This window comes from Stegodyphus dumicola, chromosome X1 (genome assembly GCF_044657685.1).
Source record: "Stegodyphus dumicola isolate Sdum_Otavi_A_Nest chromosome X1, ASM4465768v1".
NCBI lineage: Eukaryota > Metazoa > Arthropoda > Arachnida > Araneae > Eresidae > Stegodyphus > Stegodyphus dumicola.
The window spans coordinates 52,843,279-52,859,852 of record NC_140780.1 but is presented as its reverse complement, the minus strand read 5'-3'; the positions used below and the strand labels follow the sequence as shown (position 1 = coordinate 52,859,852).

Below are 16,574 nucleotides of genomic sequence, written 5' to 3'. Positions count from 1 at the left end.
AATGAAAATATAAAGTCACTCACGAGATCCGAGTACCACCTTTGAGAGACACAGGGAGCAGCCCGGATTCAGTCACGAAACGTCGAAAACATAACAGCCAAATCTTCATCGTTGTTTTCAGGAACCGGACTTTTCATAGTTCCAGCACTAACCTCCGTCAAGCAACATTTTAACTCAATCAACTTCCCGATTTCAAAGTTCCACTGAAGATAAGAGAAGGAGGTCGAAACTGGAGACAACAGACCAAGGCAGACCTCAGGAGATGACGACTTTCCATATTTCCATAATTTCTAAGGCAAAATAGAGACTCCAGCACGAGCAGTTCAGATTCTTACACAATTGGGAAAAAAAATCTCATCGACGAAAACGAAAATAATAAGCCGCAGTTCAAGAAATGCCGCCGTCAACACCACGAGCACCCGCACCATTTCATACAAGACCCCGTAATCAGAATCTCGGAGATAATCAACTTATTTGTAAACCGCGGTCGACCCCGAAGAACCGCCGCGTTTCCATCCCAGCACGTCACAGACCGCGGCCGGCCCCCATGGGGCCGCCGTCAAAGAGGCACACCCGCTAAGGCTCCAAAAAAATCTCCTAAAAAGGTCTCTTTCAGTCTAAAAATCTCATCTTCAGTCCCAAAAAAAGATCTCTCCTGCCTCCCGTGCAACGGCTTATGAAACCTCTGATGACACGCACCAAGAAACGCCTCAAAATCACTATTGGCTCAAACAACACTAAAATTAAAAATTTAGCCAATCTTAAGGAAACTCCTTAAGATTAGATCCTTAAGATTAATCCTTTAGACTCCCTCAGCCACTTGGAGGAGAGGTAATAAATAGCCTGAAAATTCTCAGAAATACAGAACTTTCTACAAGATGACATACCCTTTCTTTCCCACGCAACAGAAGAATGTTTCCAACCTATAACTCTGTCAAAATATCGCCGCCCCTCAGAACTATTCGCCTCTGAACGATTAAAACACGTGTTTTCAACCCCCGCGAAAAGAGGAAAATGCAGCTGGACAGTGACCTCTAACCTCCAAAGAAGCCGACTCGTGAGAAACGGAATACCCGCGCCCTTTTAACTGTAACACAAATTCTGCCAAACTTAAGGGAGCTTTGCCGTAAAGTTTAACAATATTAAATATTATACATTAATTTAAAATAAGCTCAATACAAATTCAATAAACACAGTAAAATAATACGCAATAATTATACACAACAAAAAATACATAAGAATCTTCCATAACATAAAAATACATTTTCAGAATATAACTGCAAACTATGCTATTATAGGGACTTTTGAAATTTCAAAATTTACTTGAACACTGAATTGGATCATTCACAGTAAAAGAGAATTAGAAAACCAAAACTAAATGCTCTATCATTAAGAATAAATTGAGATTTTTGTCTGAAATATAATAATAAATTTCAACTTACAAAAAAAGGCTTTAGTCCCATATTACGATCCTCCTAGAACCAAAAAAGAAAGGGCAATGTAAGATCATGATTGATGTACTACCGTTCACAAATTATTTTCTCATAAAAGGCTAATTACTCATTATTTACTCATACTGGAAAGAAGATTTTCCTGTACCTCCATTGCCTTCGCTAATGTAGCTCCCCGTAGCTGAAATTTTTCGTCCGTGTCGAGTATTCGAAGTTTTACGAAACCGATCATAGCAGCTTTCTCGACACTTGAATGGGCCTAAAATAAAGGAAAAACGTTAAATATTTATTTGCCGTAGAACTTCGCAGAAGGCTAATTTTGCGTTACATTGTTATATATACAAGTCCTCTAAAAATTAAGAGAGAAAAGTTTTTTTATAAATAAATTATAAAATCAACAACGCAAAAAGCATGAATTTCGCACTGTTGTTACTAATAAAATGATTCATTATATTTTGGTCAAATTTATAAATTTTAGATAAAATGGTAACTGCTTTTTAAATATTACATGTATGGAAAGAGAAAATGAATACTTTAGGAAGAATGATTGCAGAAATATATCTCGTCGTAGAATATGTTCTCCCCTGTCTTAAATATAAGGACTCTCCCATATTTTAAGATATGTTTTCTCCAGTTGAACTTAGAATTCCATGTGCTCTTAATACCCCAGTAGGAAGAAAAGTCATTCCTTGAAAACGTCAACACAACCCATTTTTATAGAATGCACAGAGAATCTGGGTTAGTTATTTGCTGTAGGTAGTATCCCTATTAATGGTTCATTTGACTGAACTAATGGTCGATATGACTGAAGGACTATCGCGCTGTCCGCTTACTCATCACTTTCAAGATGGTGACTAGAGCTTTTTGTCGAGATCAACATCATTTATTAAAAGGAAGAATCATAAATCGCACCGGGTGTTGCCATCAATAATTTTTTTCATTACATATGTGAGAGCTTAAAGTTCTAGAAATAAATAAGCGCGAAGAAAGAGAATATTAAGTAATATTCTTATTTATTTATAGTCAAAGGTAACCCTGCCCAAACCTCAATATTTCTGCTTCTCACTGCTCAAATTAATCCCTTTTCAAATCATAGTATTTCTACTTTCGCACATAAAATCCTCACATAAGTTCTAAATTGGCTATATCTCGTTTCTTTACGTTTTAGCTGAAAACAGAGCACGAATAATATTGTAACCTAATTCTGAAAACCTGAATCGCTCATGAACTTCACTTATATTCATTATGTTTACTCCAAAATATATATCTAGCCAAAATAATTGAGCAGCTCTACGTGATTGATTATGCGGAGAGCAAACTTTATAGCTCGTGTTACAGGAAGTCATTATAAAGAAATGTTTCTTAAAACACTAGCATAAATTATTTTCTTTTTCCTAAATGGTAGTCTAACTATAAAGCAAATGTTATGTTTCTTCTCTTTGAGAGAAAAGTCAGGAAAAATTTTCAGAAAACGCTGTAATGAGTGTATGACCGGACATAATTAGTATTCAAAATCGCAAATTAAGTAAATCCATTTTTATTTATTCAATAATTCTGTACTTTAATTCATCTGGTAGATGATTTAATTGTGACATTACAGTAGACTGTAATGCTGTTGATTGTGTTACAAGGAATTTATTTCAAGCAAAATTTGAAGAACAGCTAGCAGAGACAAACGTATACTAAAATGTAACTCAGAGAAACTCCGCTTTGGGTGAAAGTACTTACTGTTTTTATGGAAGCAAGGTTAGTTTATATTTTCTCTTTTGTTTAACTACTTTGCTATTGCTTCCATGAAATATACATATTTTGCTTTTGTTTAATCAATTCTTCAGAAATTTAGAGGAAATTCGAATTTCACTTTGACTTTTATAATGTCATTTCTGGCTCTGTAAACTTTATCGGTATCTTTTAAATTTTCAAATCTATTAAACATGCCATACCTGTTACGTCAAATATATTTATTCACATAAGATGTTTGCAGTAACTGCAAACAGAAATTCTTTAGTCTTCGTAGTTTATAAGAGTGCATGATCTTCTGAGTTAAGAAACATTTCTGAGAATAACTATTAACAGCTTCAATATCACAGTATTATAAGGTATTTCTCCCACCTTCTTAGCGTGCCTTCGTGGTGTAGTGGTTCTGCACGCTGGGCCGGTATTCAGAGGTCCGTGCTTCTATTCCCGGCGAAGGCGGTTGCTAATTTTTCATATCTCCGGCTTTTCCAATTAACCTAATGTCTCTACAGCATAATAGCATTAATTTGTAATTGAAGAGGTCTGGAACTCTGTTCTTTGAAATAAGAATACATTTGCAATAATACTCATCAACTAAAGTTGATTTTCGGAGTGGTATGCAGGCTTCTTATACACACTGACAAAGTGTCAGACTATGTTCTGTGACGCTTAAAATGAAAGACAATTGCACTGCCACGCCATCAGAAGAAACACTACAGAATGGACAAAACTAAGGATGAAAGAAGTCATTGACATTCATGCTCAGTGGTCAGCTTGATCCTTCTTATGAAGATTTGTGAATTCCCGCAGAAGATATCCATGATCAAAGCAACACTTTATAAACTGAAGGAAAGCTTAAGTCTCAATAACTTTTGATAATTTTTGTGCAGTAAGTAAATCTTACCTAACTCTTTAATAATTACGTTTTGTAAGTTGTAGAGATATTAGATATCTTTGGAAGCAAGAGAGATTGAAAAATGAGCAAACGCCTTCACCGAGAATCGAACCACGGACCTCTCGAATACCGGTGCAGTGAGAAAACCACTACACCACGAAGGCACGCTAGGAAGGAGGGAGAAATACCTTACATACTCCCCCTTTTAAAGGGCGACTGGGGTTTCTAGGGAACCTAATCGCCAAATCATGGATGTGGAGAGTCACCATCCGCAACCCTTTTAGTTCGGGCCCCACTGTAGAGACTTTAGGTTAATTGGAAAAGCCGGAGAGATGAAAAATTAGCAACCGCCTTCGTCGGGAATCGAACCACGGACTTCTGGAATACCGGCCGAATGTGCTGACCACTACACTACGAAGGCACGCTAGGAAGGCGGGAGAAATACCTTATAACGTAATGAACTTTACATCAGCCAAAAAACGTTAACAACAATTTTTAATAAGATAAAGGTCTTATTTTTGTATTCAAAATAACTCATCCGATTGCTAGGTGTAGATTCAATGGCTGTAGTTTTTTTCTTGCAGTTTGGTACTATGCTTTAATAACAGGTCCTATTCCGGTGAATTATGAGAGCCGGGTGGTGTTCTTCTTAGTAGCGTTCCTATTTAAACTTCAACTGTCTTATTCAAATATATCTGGAGCAATTGCACTGAACCACAACACTGGAGGAAACTCCTGACAATGCTCTTGAAATCTCCTTTGTCTTCTTCGTAAAATGCCTCTTCGATCGCCTCTTCTGCCTCACGTACATCCTTTTATTTGCAATAAAGGGGTGTACGTAATCAGATGATGTGTTAGGTAGGTATGAACCACCAAACTTCTTCAATGGAAATAGGTACAAGATTTTAAAAGAAAATATAGTTCTTGGCATCGCACCCTTCTTCTCTCGCCTGATTTTCTAACAAGTGGGTCACGGTGAAAAGGGTAACTGACTCACTCTAACTTCTACTTTCATACAGTGAAAGAACGAAAGTGATTCAACTGTCCATGCGACCCTCATCTAGTTGCCCGATGGTCCAACATTGGTTCATAAGTATGGTTGCAAACGCTTACAGCACTAAACGGTTGGTAAGTGTAAGCTCATGAAATGGATTCGAGGGCCAGAAGACTTGTTCCTAAGAGAATATGGAGTGTTCATGCTTGCGGGAGATGTCAGCCATAGTATCATCTACGGCTTTTGACAGAACAAGATAGCCTACCTTCCTCGTCAAAGATTTCTGCAGAACTCACTTCGACTTAGTTCTGAGATATGTGATGTCTCAGGCTTTGCAGACAAAACAAGGTAGCCTACCTTTCTCGTCAAAGATTACTGCAGGACTCACTTCAGCTTAGTTCTGAGATGTGTGATGCCTCATGATTAACCCCTTCCGGTACGAAAACCCCTTTGCTTTTTATTTTGAATGCATAAATAAAAAATATTTAAACATTAAATTTTGGAACAATATTGAAAGAACTTTTCACACCATTTAACTGAAGTCAATTCTTCACACCAACCATAAATAAATCTTGCACACTTCATGAATCTCAACACTCGGCGACTTTATCGCTTGCACCGGCGAAATGGAAATTTGCGCCGGCCAAACGGAAAAGTACCGTTTTTCCTTTACAGAAATATATATTGACCGATGCTCACACTAAACTTTTACAAGAATGAAATCTTACAGACTAACAACAATTCGGCCGTGACTTGTACCAAGAAATTCTAACGGTAAACAATATGTGATATGATCTGTGATATTTCCACAAGTAAAAAAAGGTGTTGCCAAATTCAGTACACTAGAAATTTTAAACTAAATTAATTATCATATTCAACAGTATGCATGACGAGTGTAGCTCGTCATTGTGCGATATGGCATGAAAAACAATGACGAGCTAGACTCGTCATTTTACCGGAAGGGGTTAAGAGATGACTTAGTAAATGAGTTTTAGATAACAAATTTCTTTACCCCCAAAGTCATAATTTTCTTTCTCCTTCCTCCGCCTTATAGAAACATTACCTTTCTAAGAGTTTCAGAAGTACTTTCAAATCACTTAAGCTGAAATTGGTGACAGATCGTTCAAAAACTGGTTGTTGGTTCTTGAGTAAGGAATAAAGTAATAGCTGATGTTACAGGAATAATTCAAAGTGCTTATTAAACATCTTAAGAATCATTGAACTTTTGTAGTATCCTTCAATTGCATGTCTAATTTATTAAGCAGAAGGTTTGTGTTAATTAAAATTATTCAAAAGAAATTATATATTTTTTAATTAACAGGTTTAAAACTATTTTTGAAACATTCTACCTGAAGGCGAAAAATTTCATATAGAATAAATTTAAATTTTTGTACCATGTAAATAACAATAATGAAATCATTTTTGAATGGTAGAAAGGGTTTGAACTGCACGAACAGTTTGCTTAATACAATACAAGCTGGCTAGAGCAAAATTACTAGTTTTTATGTCAAGGTTTAACAAAATAGACATGGTAGCAATACGCCACGTTTATCATCTGTTCTTTTAAATGCCTCAAAGTGTTTTGAAAAGGTAAAGAAACATAACTCATTCGGTTTTAAAATATCAAGCAAACTGAGAAATAATAGAACAGATGATATGGGATTTGTAATATAATCGGTCTTGAGTTTCAAGTACATAAGAGTGGAATGTTCATAAAAAGGTCCAAATCATACAGAACATCAAAACCTAAAATTAAAACATATGAGCGACAGGGGGTCCAGCGCTCGTGTGACAAGCCGATTGCATTCCTCGTGGTGCTATCAGTCAAAACTATGATGGAACAAGATAGATAACATTTAATTAAGTTATCCATTCTCATGTTTCAATGTAAGTATTATCATTGTCTTCATTAATGTTTCCTACTGCATTGTATGATTATATAGTACTGCGTTATGTACAGTGTATAATTATCTCTATATTCTATGTAATTTTTATTAGAATATAGATGTTTAAAGCAAAATATTTTTGTAAAACTGGGTAACAATTTTTTCATTAATAGAGAAAATAAAGTGAGAAACTTTCTTATAAGTAATTTTATTGCCCCCAATATTTGTTTAGACAATTTCTGAAACATATGTATTTTGAAAAGATATCGGTTAAAAAAATAAGCTAAATATCTTTCTCTAACACAAGAAATCATTAAAAACTTGCTTACTTCTTTGGAACAGTATGCCATAAGGGATGAGAGAAGTGTTCCTTCTTCTACAAAAGGTTTTTCTTCTTTCAGTGCTTTGATGGCAGCATGACGCGCAGCAAGGAGATTTACTAAAATGCAATCACTAGCAGAACCCTAAAATATACATAAAATATTTAAAGCTTTCTTCCCATCATTATTTATTTGCATTGTGATACTTCTAGAGAAAGTAGTATTTAAAAAGAGAAAAAGTTCTAAAACTGTGTGATGGTTGTGAACCGAGTCATAAAATTAATGTTCGTAACAAAATTTGAAATAGAAAAACGTAAAATTAAGCTAATTTCGAAAACTAAATTATCTTCATTATACAGCATTTAGTTTCAAAATTAACTACTATCTGAGCGCCGTGAAAATGTCAAATTAATATAATTTTGGGGGGGCTTCGATAAATTTTCATCAGCAGTCTGAAATCAAATTAAAATTTTTATTACTTTGTAGTAAGTAAAATATTATGAAGATAATTTTGAAACTCTTGTAAAAACAGTAAAAAAGATATAGTAAAAAATTCATGGGGAAGATGGCAAAGCGAATAGACGAACTGGATGTAGAGAAATGAATTTCTATCTATGAGAAATTACAGCGCTTATTATTTTATTCTGATTAGATAGATGCTCTATGACTCAACATATTTTCGTCCATTCTTACTTGCGACTCACTTCTGCGACAAAGAGAAAAGATAAAAATTATGTCTTATGTTTAGTCTTTTAAAGTTGTTCATAACTATTTCTCCTTATAGTAACCATGAAGTTAATTGTAGCATTTAATTGTAGCATAATATGATCGTAACTTGAATATTTTATTCCAGTTCCTACATAAAATATGTGACGTTTCAAACAAACGCCTTGTTTCCGCTATTGTTATCCCAACAGCCGCCGAAAGGTAAAGTCGCTGAACGCTGGTAGTTCGATCCGAGGTTCGAATCCCACAAACGAGTTGGCTGTATGGTCGTTTTCGTGGTTTTCCCATGTGTAACGTGTATACGAGCCATTTTCCCTTATAATGTCCTCTACGAAGGCATCCTTCGCCTTAGTCAAATAAGCCCTCAAGGCATTACCGTAATCACATAAACCAAACCATCTGCTGTTATGACTCCACTTGTATTTTATCCAATATAAATAAATAAATGCATAACATTGTCTTATTATGCAAGTTAAAATATCTGAATCTTTTAATTAATTTTAATTCATTTTTTAAGTACCACAAGTTTTCATATGCATTACAACGTATGTGTCAAAAATCTAAAGCTAGAATATTATTAAAGAATGTAACCCTTGCAGAATCTAGTGACTCATACTGTTCAGATGCGCACAGTTAGAGTAAGTATGCAAATCAAGTCCGATCATCTGAGTAAGACACTATCTAGAGAGCACCGTAGAAGGTGATTACAACAGTGTGAGATCCTCCAAAACTGGGCTATGCAGTAATGGATTAATGTTCTCTGATGACAGTCGGCTTCCTAGCCAAATTAATGACGTGAAAGGAGTAAGGCAGTCAACAGGAAAGTATTCAAAAAAAGGTATTGTTATAATGGTATTGGGGAGGTGGTGTGGGACGGTATCATGACTAATGAACGTGCTGAGCTACAAGTGATAGAAAATGACCCCGTAATAGGCGAATGCTGTTGTAAAGAGTTTATTAATCACTGTTGTTGAACTATTTTATGATAATTATGTCACATCACATACAAATGAGGCAATGCAGGATCTCCCGGAGAATGAGGATATCCATTAAATCCATTGGCCTGATGCTTTCTAGAGCTCGATACCATTGAGCACGTATGGGACATCATAGGGAGGCGAACTACAGCTTCCAATTCTTTGTCGAAAACAAGTAAGACTTAATCTATGATCTAACGAAACATTTTAATAATATGTCCTAGAAACTTTTACATCCCCCTGGTAATAAGCGTGCCATTACACTGTGATTACTGTACTGCATCTGGGGGTAGATATATTCCCATCGAGAAGTTAAATTCCCTGGGCTTTGGTAAAATTTACTTCTAATTCCTTCTTCATATGTCTTCTTCTCCTGTGTGTAATTTTTTTATCTTATTTCGAATACATAGTTAGTTATTACTTTGTGTCAGATGTCTACAGCTTGCCATTGTCGCTCATCCTTAAGTTTCAGTCAAGTGTGTAGCAGTGATTAAAAAATGTTCAAATTTAAATAAGGTATGTTTATGTCACAAACAGGAAACCGTGCTAGCTGAATACCATTCTTGAGTAATTCTTTCAACATGTTGACATGTTTCTTGACTTGAAACACTTACTCTAAGTCAAAAATATGCACAAGTAATTCAAAACCATTTATCAACACTCTTATATTTTATTCCAAGAAATATTTTTAATCTATATAACTGACTTTGGAATTCATGTATCATTATATTATTTCATTTACATTTATTAAATACATAATTCAAATTTCACTTTCCTCGTCCCAGTAGTAAAGTGTTTCATTGTTTTAAGAAATGATGAGTAGCTTTACACTTATCTTCAGTCCGATAATCGTGAAATTTAGTCGTCATTTCGGAACTTGATGAGATTTTCGTTTCATATTTCTTGGCCTGAAAGCATAACGGCAAGGAGCCCCACTTCTATCATTGATATTTTCGATTCCATATTGTTCCTGACATGTCCTATGTTTAGTCCAATGTCTGCCATATACCCGGCATTTAAACATCCTTATGTTCGTCGTTTAAACGTTATAATTTTCCTTTCCTCCCGATGAAAAGTGTAAAAATTATCAATAATATAATAAACTCAGAAAGCCTAATGACGTTTTTTACTCATACGCCTTTTAACCCCTTGACATACATATTTTCTTGTGTTATTGTAGACTTTGACGTCTGCGAGACGGCAAGAACTGTCTTCGACAAAGGCCGCGCAATATATTATTAGGTTCTTTAACTGCTGCAGCCGTGCTTTAATCCTGTTTTGTGTATTTTCTCCCTCTCAACAAACAAATATCATGTTTTGTATGTTTTCCTCCCCTCCCTTTCCCCCTCTCTTATTTGTATGTCAAGGTGTTTATAAGGAAATGGAAACTATTTGCGTTATGTTTTTATTGGTCACAACTTTTCCAACGCTAAAACATAACTATGCCTTTGCTTTGTGGCAAAGCATACACGAATGTATAATTGTGCTATTGATTTGATTTTATGTAGGTCATGTTTGAATAATTTCATTGACACATGCAAATATTGGTATAAGTATACCTCTAGATCAACTTCTGCAAATATTTTGATCACGAGGGAGCAAGTTTTTGACTATAAAGAAATGCAAGCATCGAATATTTTTAAATATGGATGATTTAGGAAGTCAGCCCTAGAATTACTTAAAAGAAACGAGGAACTTTTGTTAACTTAAATAAAATAAAAAGATATTTTGAGTGATAAACAGACACAAATAATAAAACGCAGTTACAATTGCTTAAAAACACAATTGAAAAATGGATTTCATTTGAAACCGACTTATAATTACGCATGTAATTAATACACTATCCGACACTGAAAATGCAACACCAAGAAGGAATGACCAGAAATGAAACTCGGCAAGCAGAGAGAGACCGCAACAAACAGTAGGTGGGTGACCTTTATTTCGAAATGATATGCAGAATACAGAGAAAGAACAGCGTCGGCTCAGTAGGTTGTAGGACCATCTTAAACGACGAAACACGGCAACACATCTAGGTACATATTCCGTGAGACTACGGATGGTGTCCTGATGAATGACTCTCTATTCCCTGTCAACCATTTGCCATAGTTCGACTTCTGAACGCCGGTATGGCATGGTCGGCAAGTAGCGTCCAATCACATCTTAAATGTGTTCGATTAGTGAGAGACCAGGAGAAAACGGTGACCAGAGAAATATCTATACAACTTGCAGAGCACGTTGACTTATGCGAGAAGGGTGTGGTCAGGCGTTATCCAGCTGATAAAGGGTATTGGGCACTCTCTGAAGGTAGGGGAGTGTCAGCGGCCGCAACACATCATCCACGTATCATTGGGCCGTCATAGTGCTCTGACAAATTAGAAGTGACCTGGAATCGTACGCAATTGCATCCCAAAACACGATGCCGCGTTGTCGTGCAGTGTGGCGTTCCACAATTGCTGCAGGATTGGACCTGTCTCCACATCGACGCCCTACTCGTACGCAGCGATTATCATTGGTCTCCAATGATACGACCCCGTGCCACTAGAACACGACCCCGTGCCTTTCTGTCGTCCACATTTCTCAAGCCTAGCACCATTGCAATGGTGGCCTCTATGATGTGGGGTCAGTGGCAGTTCTAATGGACACCACGAATGCAAGCCACTGCTGTGGCGGGCACAATTGCGGGTGCGGCACCGCTTGTAGGCGGATGCGACGATCCACGTGTACTGACGTCACTCTGGCTGCACTGGCACCCCTCGAACTTGCCCCATTTCCATGTGCTAACTATCGTTGCCACAGCCGGTGCACTGTGGATGCGTCCGGGTGTGTGTCAGCTGAGATTTGCCCTATAGACCAACCTGCCCTTCTAAGTCCGATTACTATGCCCCTCTCAAAATCGTTAAAATCGAGTCTGCTAGAATTGCCTCCGTTACGACGGCCTGCCATCCTCTGCTATTACATGCATCCTCTGAGAAAAGCACAAATTTTTTACGATTATTTCCCTAGCAGAAATACCGGCACGAAAACTGAGCATTCTACCCTGAAATTTGGATAACTTTCGGGTCGTTCCTTTTTGGTGTTGCATTTTCAATGCTAGTGTATGACCAACTGCTCGACTACCTGCTTAAACCTGCTTCTCATTCTAAAAAAGTGAGTGAAGTCAGATATTCTATAGAAATGAAAAATGCACATTTTCTGTAGAAATGTATAAAATGAAATGCAATATATAAAAATTTTCAAACTTTGTTGCGGAATTTCATACGATCTTTTTGGCTGTGTCTAATTTGAAATCTAATTTGAAATAGTCGTGTTCTTTTTTTACAAAGACTGTCATTCTTGTTGATTCTAAGTCGACCATAAATTCAGTAGCTCTTCAACACCACTCTGAGCCTCCTCTTGTGTCAAAAATAAAACGAGATATCAGGAAACTAAACTGTAACGGTAAAACTGTAGAATTTCAGTGGATACCATCCCACATAGATATTGATGGTAATGAAAAAGTAAAGAGAGGTACGGAGTTTTTTATTGAACAGAGTTCCACTGCGTTTGATTCCCTTAGAATGGAGTTCCACCGCGTTGGATTCCCTTATTAGAGAGAATCTTATGTCGGATACAGCACAGAACAATCAATTAAATCAAAGGGTAATCTCTGAAAGAATGCCATATTTGTAAAACAGACACTATAAATAAGCAGCTCGTCTGCCGGACCTTAACCCTACGTTACAATACAGGCGTGATGTTCTCCTGCTGCATTGAATGGGCAGGGATCCTATGCCCTAAGCTCACGATACTTCTCTAATCACCGAGCGTTTTTTCAGGATTTTAATTCTGAAATTTTTACGTCTTAATTTATTCGTATTGTAAAGACTTGAGTTTTAGTATTGTATTTTTAAGCGTTTTTATTCTTTTGGTGATGTCAATTTGAATTTAATGATTTGTTTTTTGGCGAGTGGCTTGATGTAAATGCATTGATTTCCGAATAAAGCCGAAAGAAATAACAACAATGTATGAAATTAAAAAATGTGAAGTGAGGAGATTTTCTGCAAAATGATTAAGGTGAGAAGATTTTCTGTAGAAATTTCGGTACTTAGGGTCCACGAGATTGAATTGCTAATCAACCAAGATATCAAGCCAAATCCTGGCTGCATGTCCTTATACCTCGCCACGTTGATCGTATATTAGAACCGGCTACGTTTTCTTATACCTCGCCACGTAATCGTATATTAGCACCGTGTTGCATTTTTGCTCTCGTCGCGTGTTCTTATATTATTCATTTTTGATGAGGTTTTAGAATTCGCATTGTTTATTTTAAAGTATATTCATTTTTTTATTGCGTGAATATGACGTTAATAATCTTTAATTTACCAAGTAATGAGGTGGATGCCGTATCATTCCTTCAAGAAAGCTATCTTTTACCTGAAAACGTGTATGCGAAAATGGCCCCAACATGAAACTTTACATTAACGATCAAACCATTTGGAGGTGCAATATTAAAAATTGCAAAAATAAAGACTTCCGTGTTTAAAACTAGTTCAGCGGTTTTAGAATATCATTCCTCTCTGCTATTAGATTTATATATTCTTGGGCAGAGGAATTGACGTCCATGAAATGGTGCAATGTGTGTGAAAGTGTTGCGGATGACTGGAACCATTTCATGTGATAAAATAATAATAATGAGGAGGAGGATTCTTAGAAATATTCTTAGGGAACGACATGTAAGTATATTTGTTATTATTATGCATTGTGTTGTTTATTTTTACATTCGCACTTCACGAGCTTGGCGAAATTTTAGCTAAAATCTAGGCGCAAATCCAAAATCGCCAAATATAATTGGGGACCGCTATAGGAAAGAAGTACCGAAATTTCAAAGCTACTTAAGTCTACTTTAGTTAAAAGCTACTTAAGTCACATTTTAGAGTTCCCCAAAGTACCCATTCAGCAGGAAATGTCAGCTATCGGAAATTAACCGTAAACTGATATTGCCTCATTTCTGATATGCAACGGTAGAAACCATATCAGTTACCAAAAAAATTAAATTAGTAGAGATAACAGTATTACCTCGATTTACCACTAGTACGGTTTAGCGTTACTTATAATTAACTTTTCTTTAAAGAACTGCTTTACCGGACTACCAAAACTGGTCTTAAAGAACCTTTATTCATCCTAGGGTTGAACTTTAATGGGCGCTATTTGCACCTCACAATTATCGTTGCGAGAGGAATTTCATAAAGTCTATTAGAAATTCTTGGAATAGCATACGGAATGATCGATCGATCGTGTTTAGGTGGATGACATTCTCTTCCAGTTGCTGTACAAAATTGGTAATGCCCTTATCTCGCATTGCGTAATCAAAAATTTTCTAAAGCTTTAAATAGTAAATAGTATTTTGTTAAAACAGAAAGAGTTATGGTAAACATCATAACATTTTCCTTGATTTGTTGATGAAACAACCTAGTTTTAGAGAAAATAAATTACCTTTTTAGATGCGCATTTCATACTATTAGCTTAAATTGTTATAATGATTAAGATGATCTTCATTTAAAATTAGAGATTTAAAGTGACTAATTTTATATTAACAAAGGTGAACCTTCTTTCTAAATTAATTTAATTAAAATCAAAGAATATGATATGAAGAAAAGGGCTGATCTCGAATTTACGGCAGATCTATTACCTCAAGTTTTAGTTCACACGGTGCATTATCAACTAAATCGCACCAAAATTGTTTCATTTTTCCCAAAATCGTCAAATCTTGTTAATTAAGGGTGATCTACAATCTACACTATTTTGATGTGAACAGAACTAAAAATTAAAAGAGTTTCCAAGCTGAAAACTTAAAAATGTACTGTGAATTCAAATTTGGTTATTTTTTAAGGAGCATCAAAAGGCAAAAGGATTAATAGGAAATATGATTATTGCTCTTGGATCGTACAAAAACGCTCGACGGGCCACGGGTTTTCCGGATCTGATTTATCATATTCTTTTTTTTAAATGTTAAAAAAAAAGATTTTGTATAGGTATGTATTAGAACTGAAAAACTTGAGGTCACATCATTTGCAAAGTTTCGATGCGAAGGTATACGTTATACAATGAAAATATTCTTCTTCAGAAGAAGTATAGGACCAAATGCTGCTTAATGTCTATCTGGGAGAAAGGAAAGGAAATTTTGGATCTCTCAAATTCCTGTTTGTGACTGTAGTTACAGAAGAATAAGGCTTAGGATATTTTCCAGACGTTCGACATATCTGCTACAGAAAGCGGCTCCGAAATTTATATCTGCAATGTTCAACTGACATTTTCCAGTCTTCTATCAAATATTGAAAACAATTAGATGAAAATATCGCATTTGTTATGATAACTCAGTTATTGAACCCAGCTGAAACTACTAACATTTTCCTTTGCTCTCTACTTAAAATGCAGCCTAGATTCCATCATGTCAATATATTCCACGTTCAGTTTACTTTAGCTTATCCGAATACCGCAAAGTCAATAGAATCATCTGTCTAAGTGGAGGAATGTCTTTGTGGAGCACTTTCTGAGGAAAACTAGTTTGTAGTTATGTTACATATGAAGATAAACACGACCGCCAATCAGCCAGCCCGTTCTTCTAGAGCTGAACCCAAACTAGGTCAAAATACTAGGACTCAACGTTCTTAAACATAAAACAAACCTGGTGTTGTAATTTATTGAACCTATTTCTGTTATTGTTACATTACTGATCCTTAATTCATACATATTGATTTCGTTTAGTAAAAAGCTTAAAAGACAAAAATTCTCATCATTTATGGTACATTAATTAAATTTTCAGAGAGCAAGAATCTTGAAAAATATCCGCATCCTAGACGAAAATCGAACACGATACTTTCCATTTGTCATTAAAGGTAAATCAATGACAAGTCAGTATGAGAGTGAATGATTACCAAAGAAGTCTTACAAATACAAAAATAATAAAGAATCGCCTTTAATTCAATCGCCATCTTGAATTATTCGAACAGAAAAATATTTTAATACTGTATTTTGGTAACAGTTAACCTTTCTAGTCTCAATTTGTTTTCCTACATCTTATGTTTTTACGTTTTAATAACGTAAAGGCGGCTTTTAGAAAATTAACTATGTAAGAAACTTTGCAACTCTGTGAATCATAGTAGTCTTTTATTTGAATTAATGCTCTTGATTTGCTTGAAAAAACATGAAAAGATGCAATACATTTCTGCTAAGCCTGTTTTAAATAATTGTGAGTGAACTTTTGTGCCATAGAGAAATTCAAAACCTCCTTCATACAAATAGACATTTGTATGAAAAGTTTTAGCAGCTTTTTGTACCACTTCTTCGGACCTAAGAATTAGATAACTGATTAGAAAAGGAAATATATAAAAAAAGTACAACTTCTAAGTTAACCGTCATCTATTAGATTTGGTGATTTATTTAATCTTGTGATAAATCCATTTGCTGTCTCACTTAAAGCTGATATAAATAAAGATAGGAATCTGATATAAAAATTAAATATATATTTCAGGTCATAAGAAGTAACTATGTTTAAGTAACCCACCACCCAGACGGTATAGTGGTTAAAGGAGTCGGCTGCAATACCGAA

The 16,574-nt window shown here is 35.6% G+C and overlaps 1 protein-coding gene across 1 annotated transcript in view; it reads right to left on the bottom strand.

Annotated features, from left to right (window-relative positions):
- The window catches only part of LOC118197056 (aromatic-L-amino-acid decarboxylase-like), a 189,121-nt gene that overhangs the window by 38,917 nt on the left and 133,630 nt on the right, over positions 1-16,574 (bottom strand). Inside the window, exons 7-9 of the mRNA XM_085807204.1 lie at positions 7,293-7,427; positions 1,600-1,710; positions 1,443-1,475 (exon numbers count right to left, since the gene is read on the bottom strand). Of these exons, the coding sequence (XP_085663330.1) occupies positions 1,443-1,475; positions 1,600-1,710; positions 7,293-7,427 (279 nt within the window). The remainder of the gene's footprint in view (positions 1-1,442; positions 1,476-1,599; positions 1,711-7,292; positions 7,428-16,574) is intronic.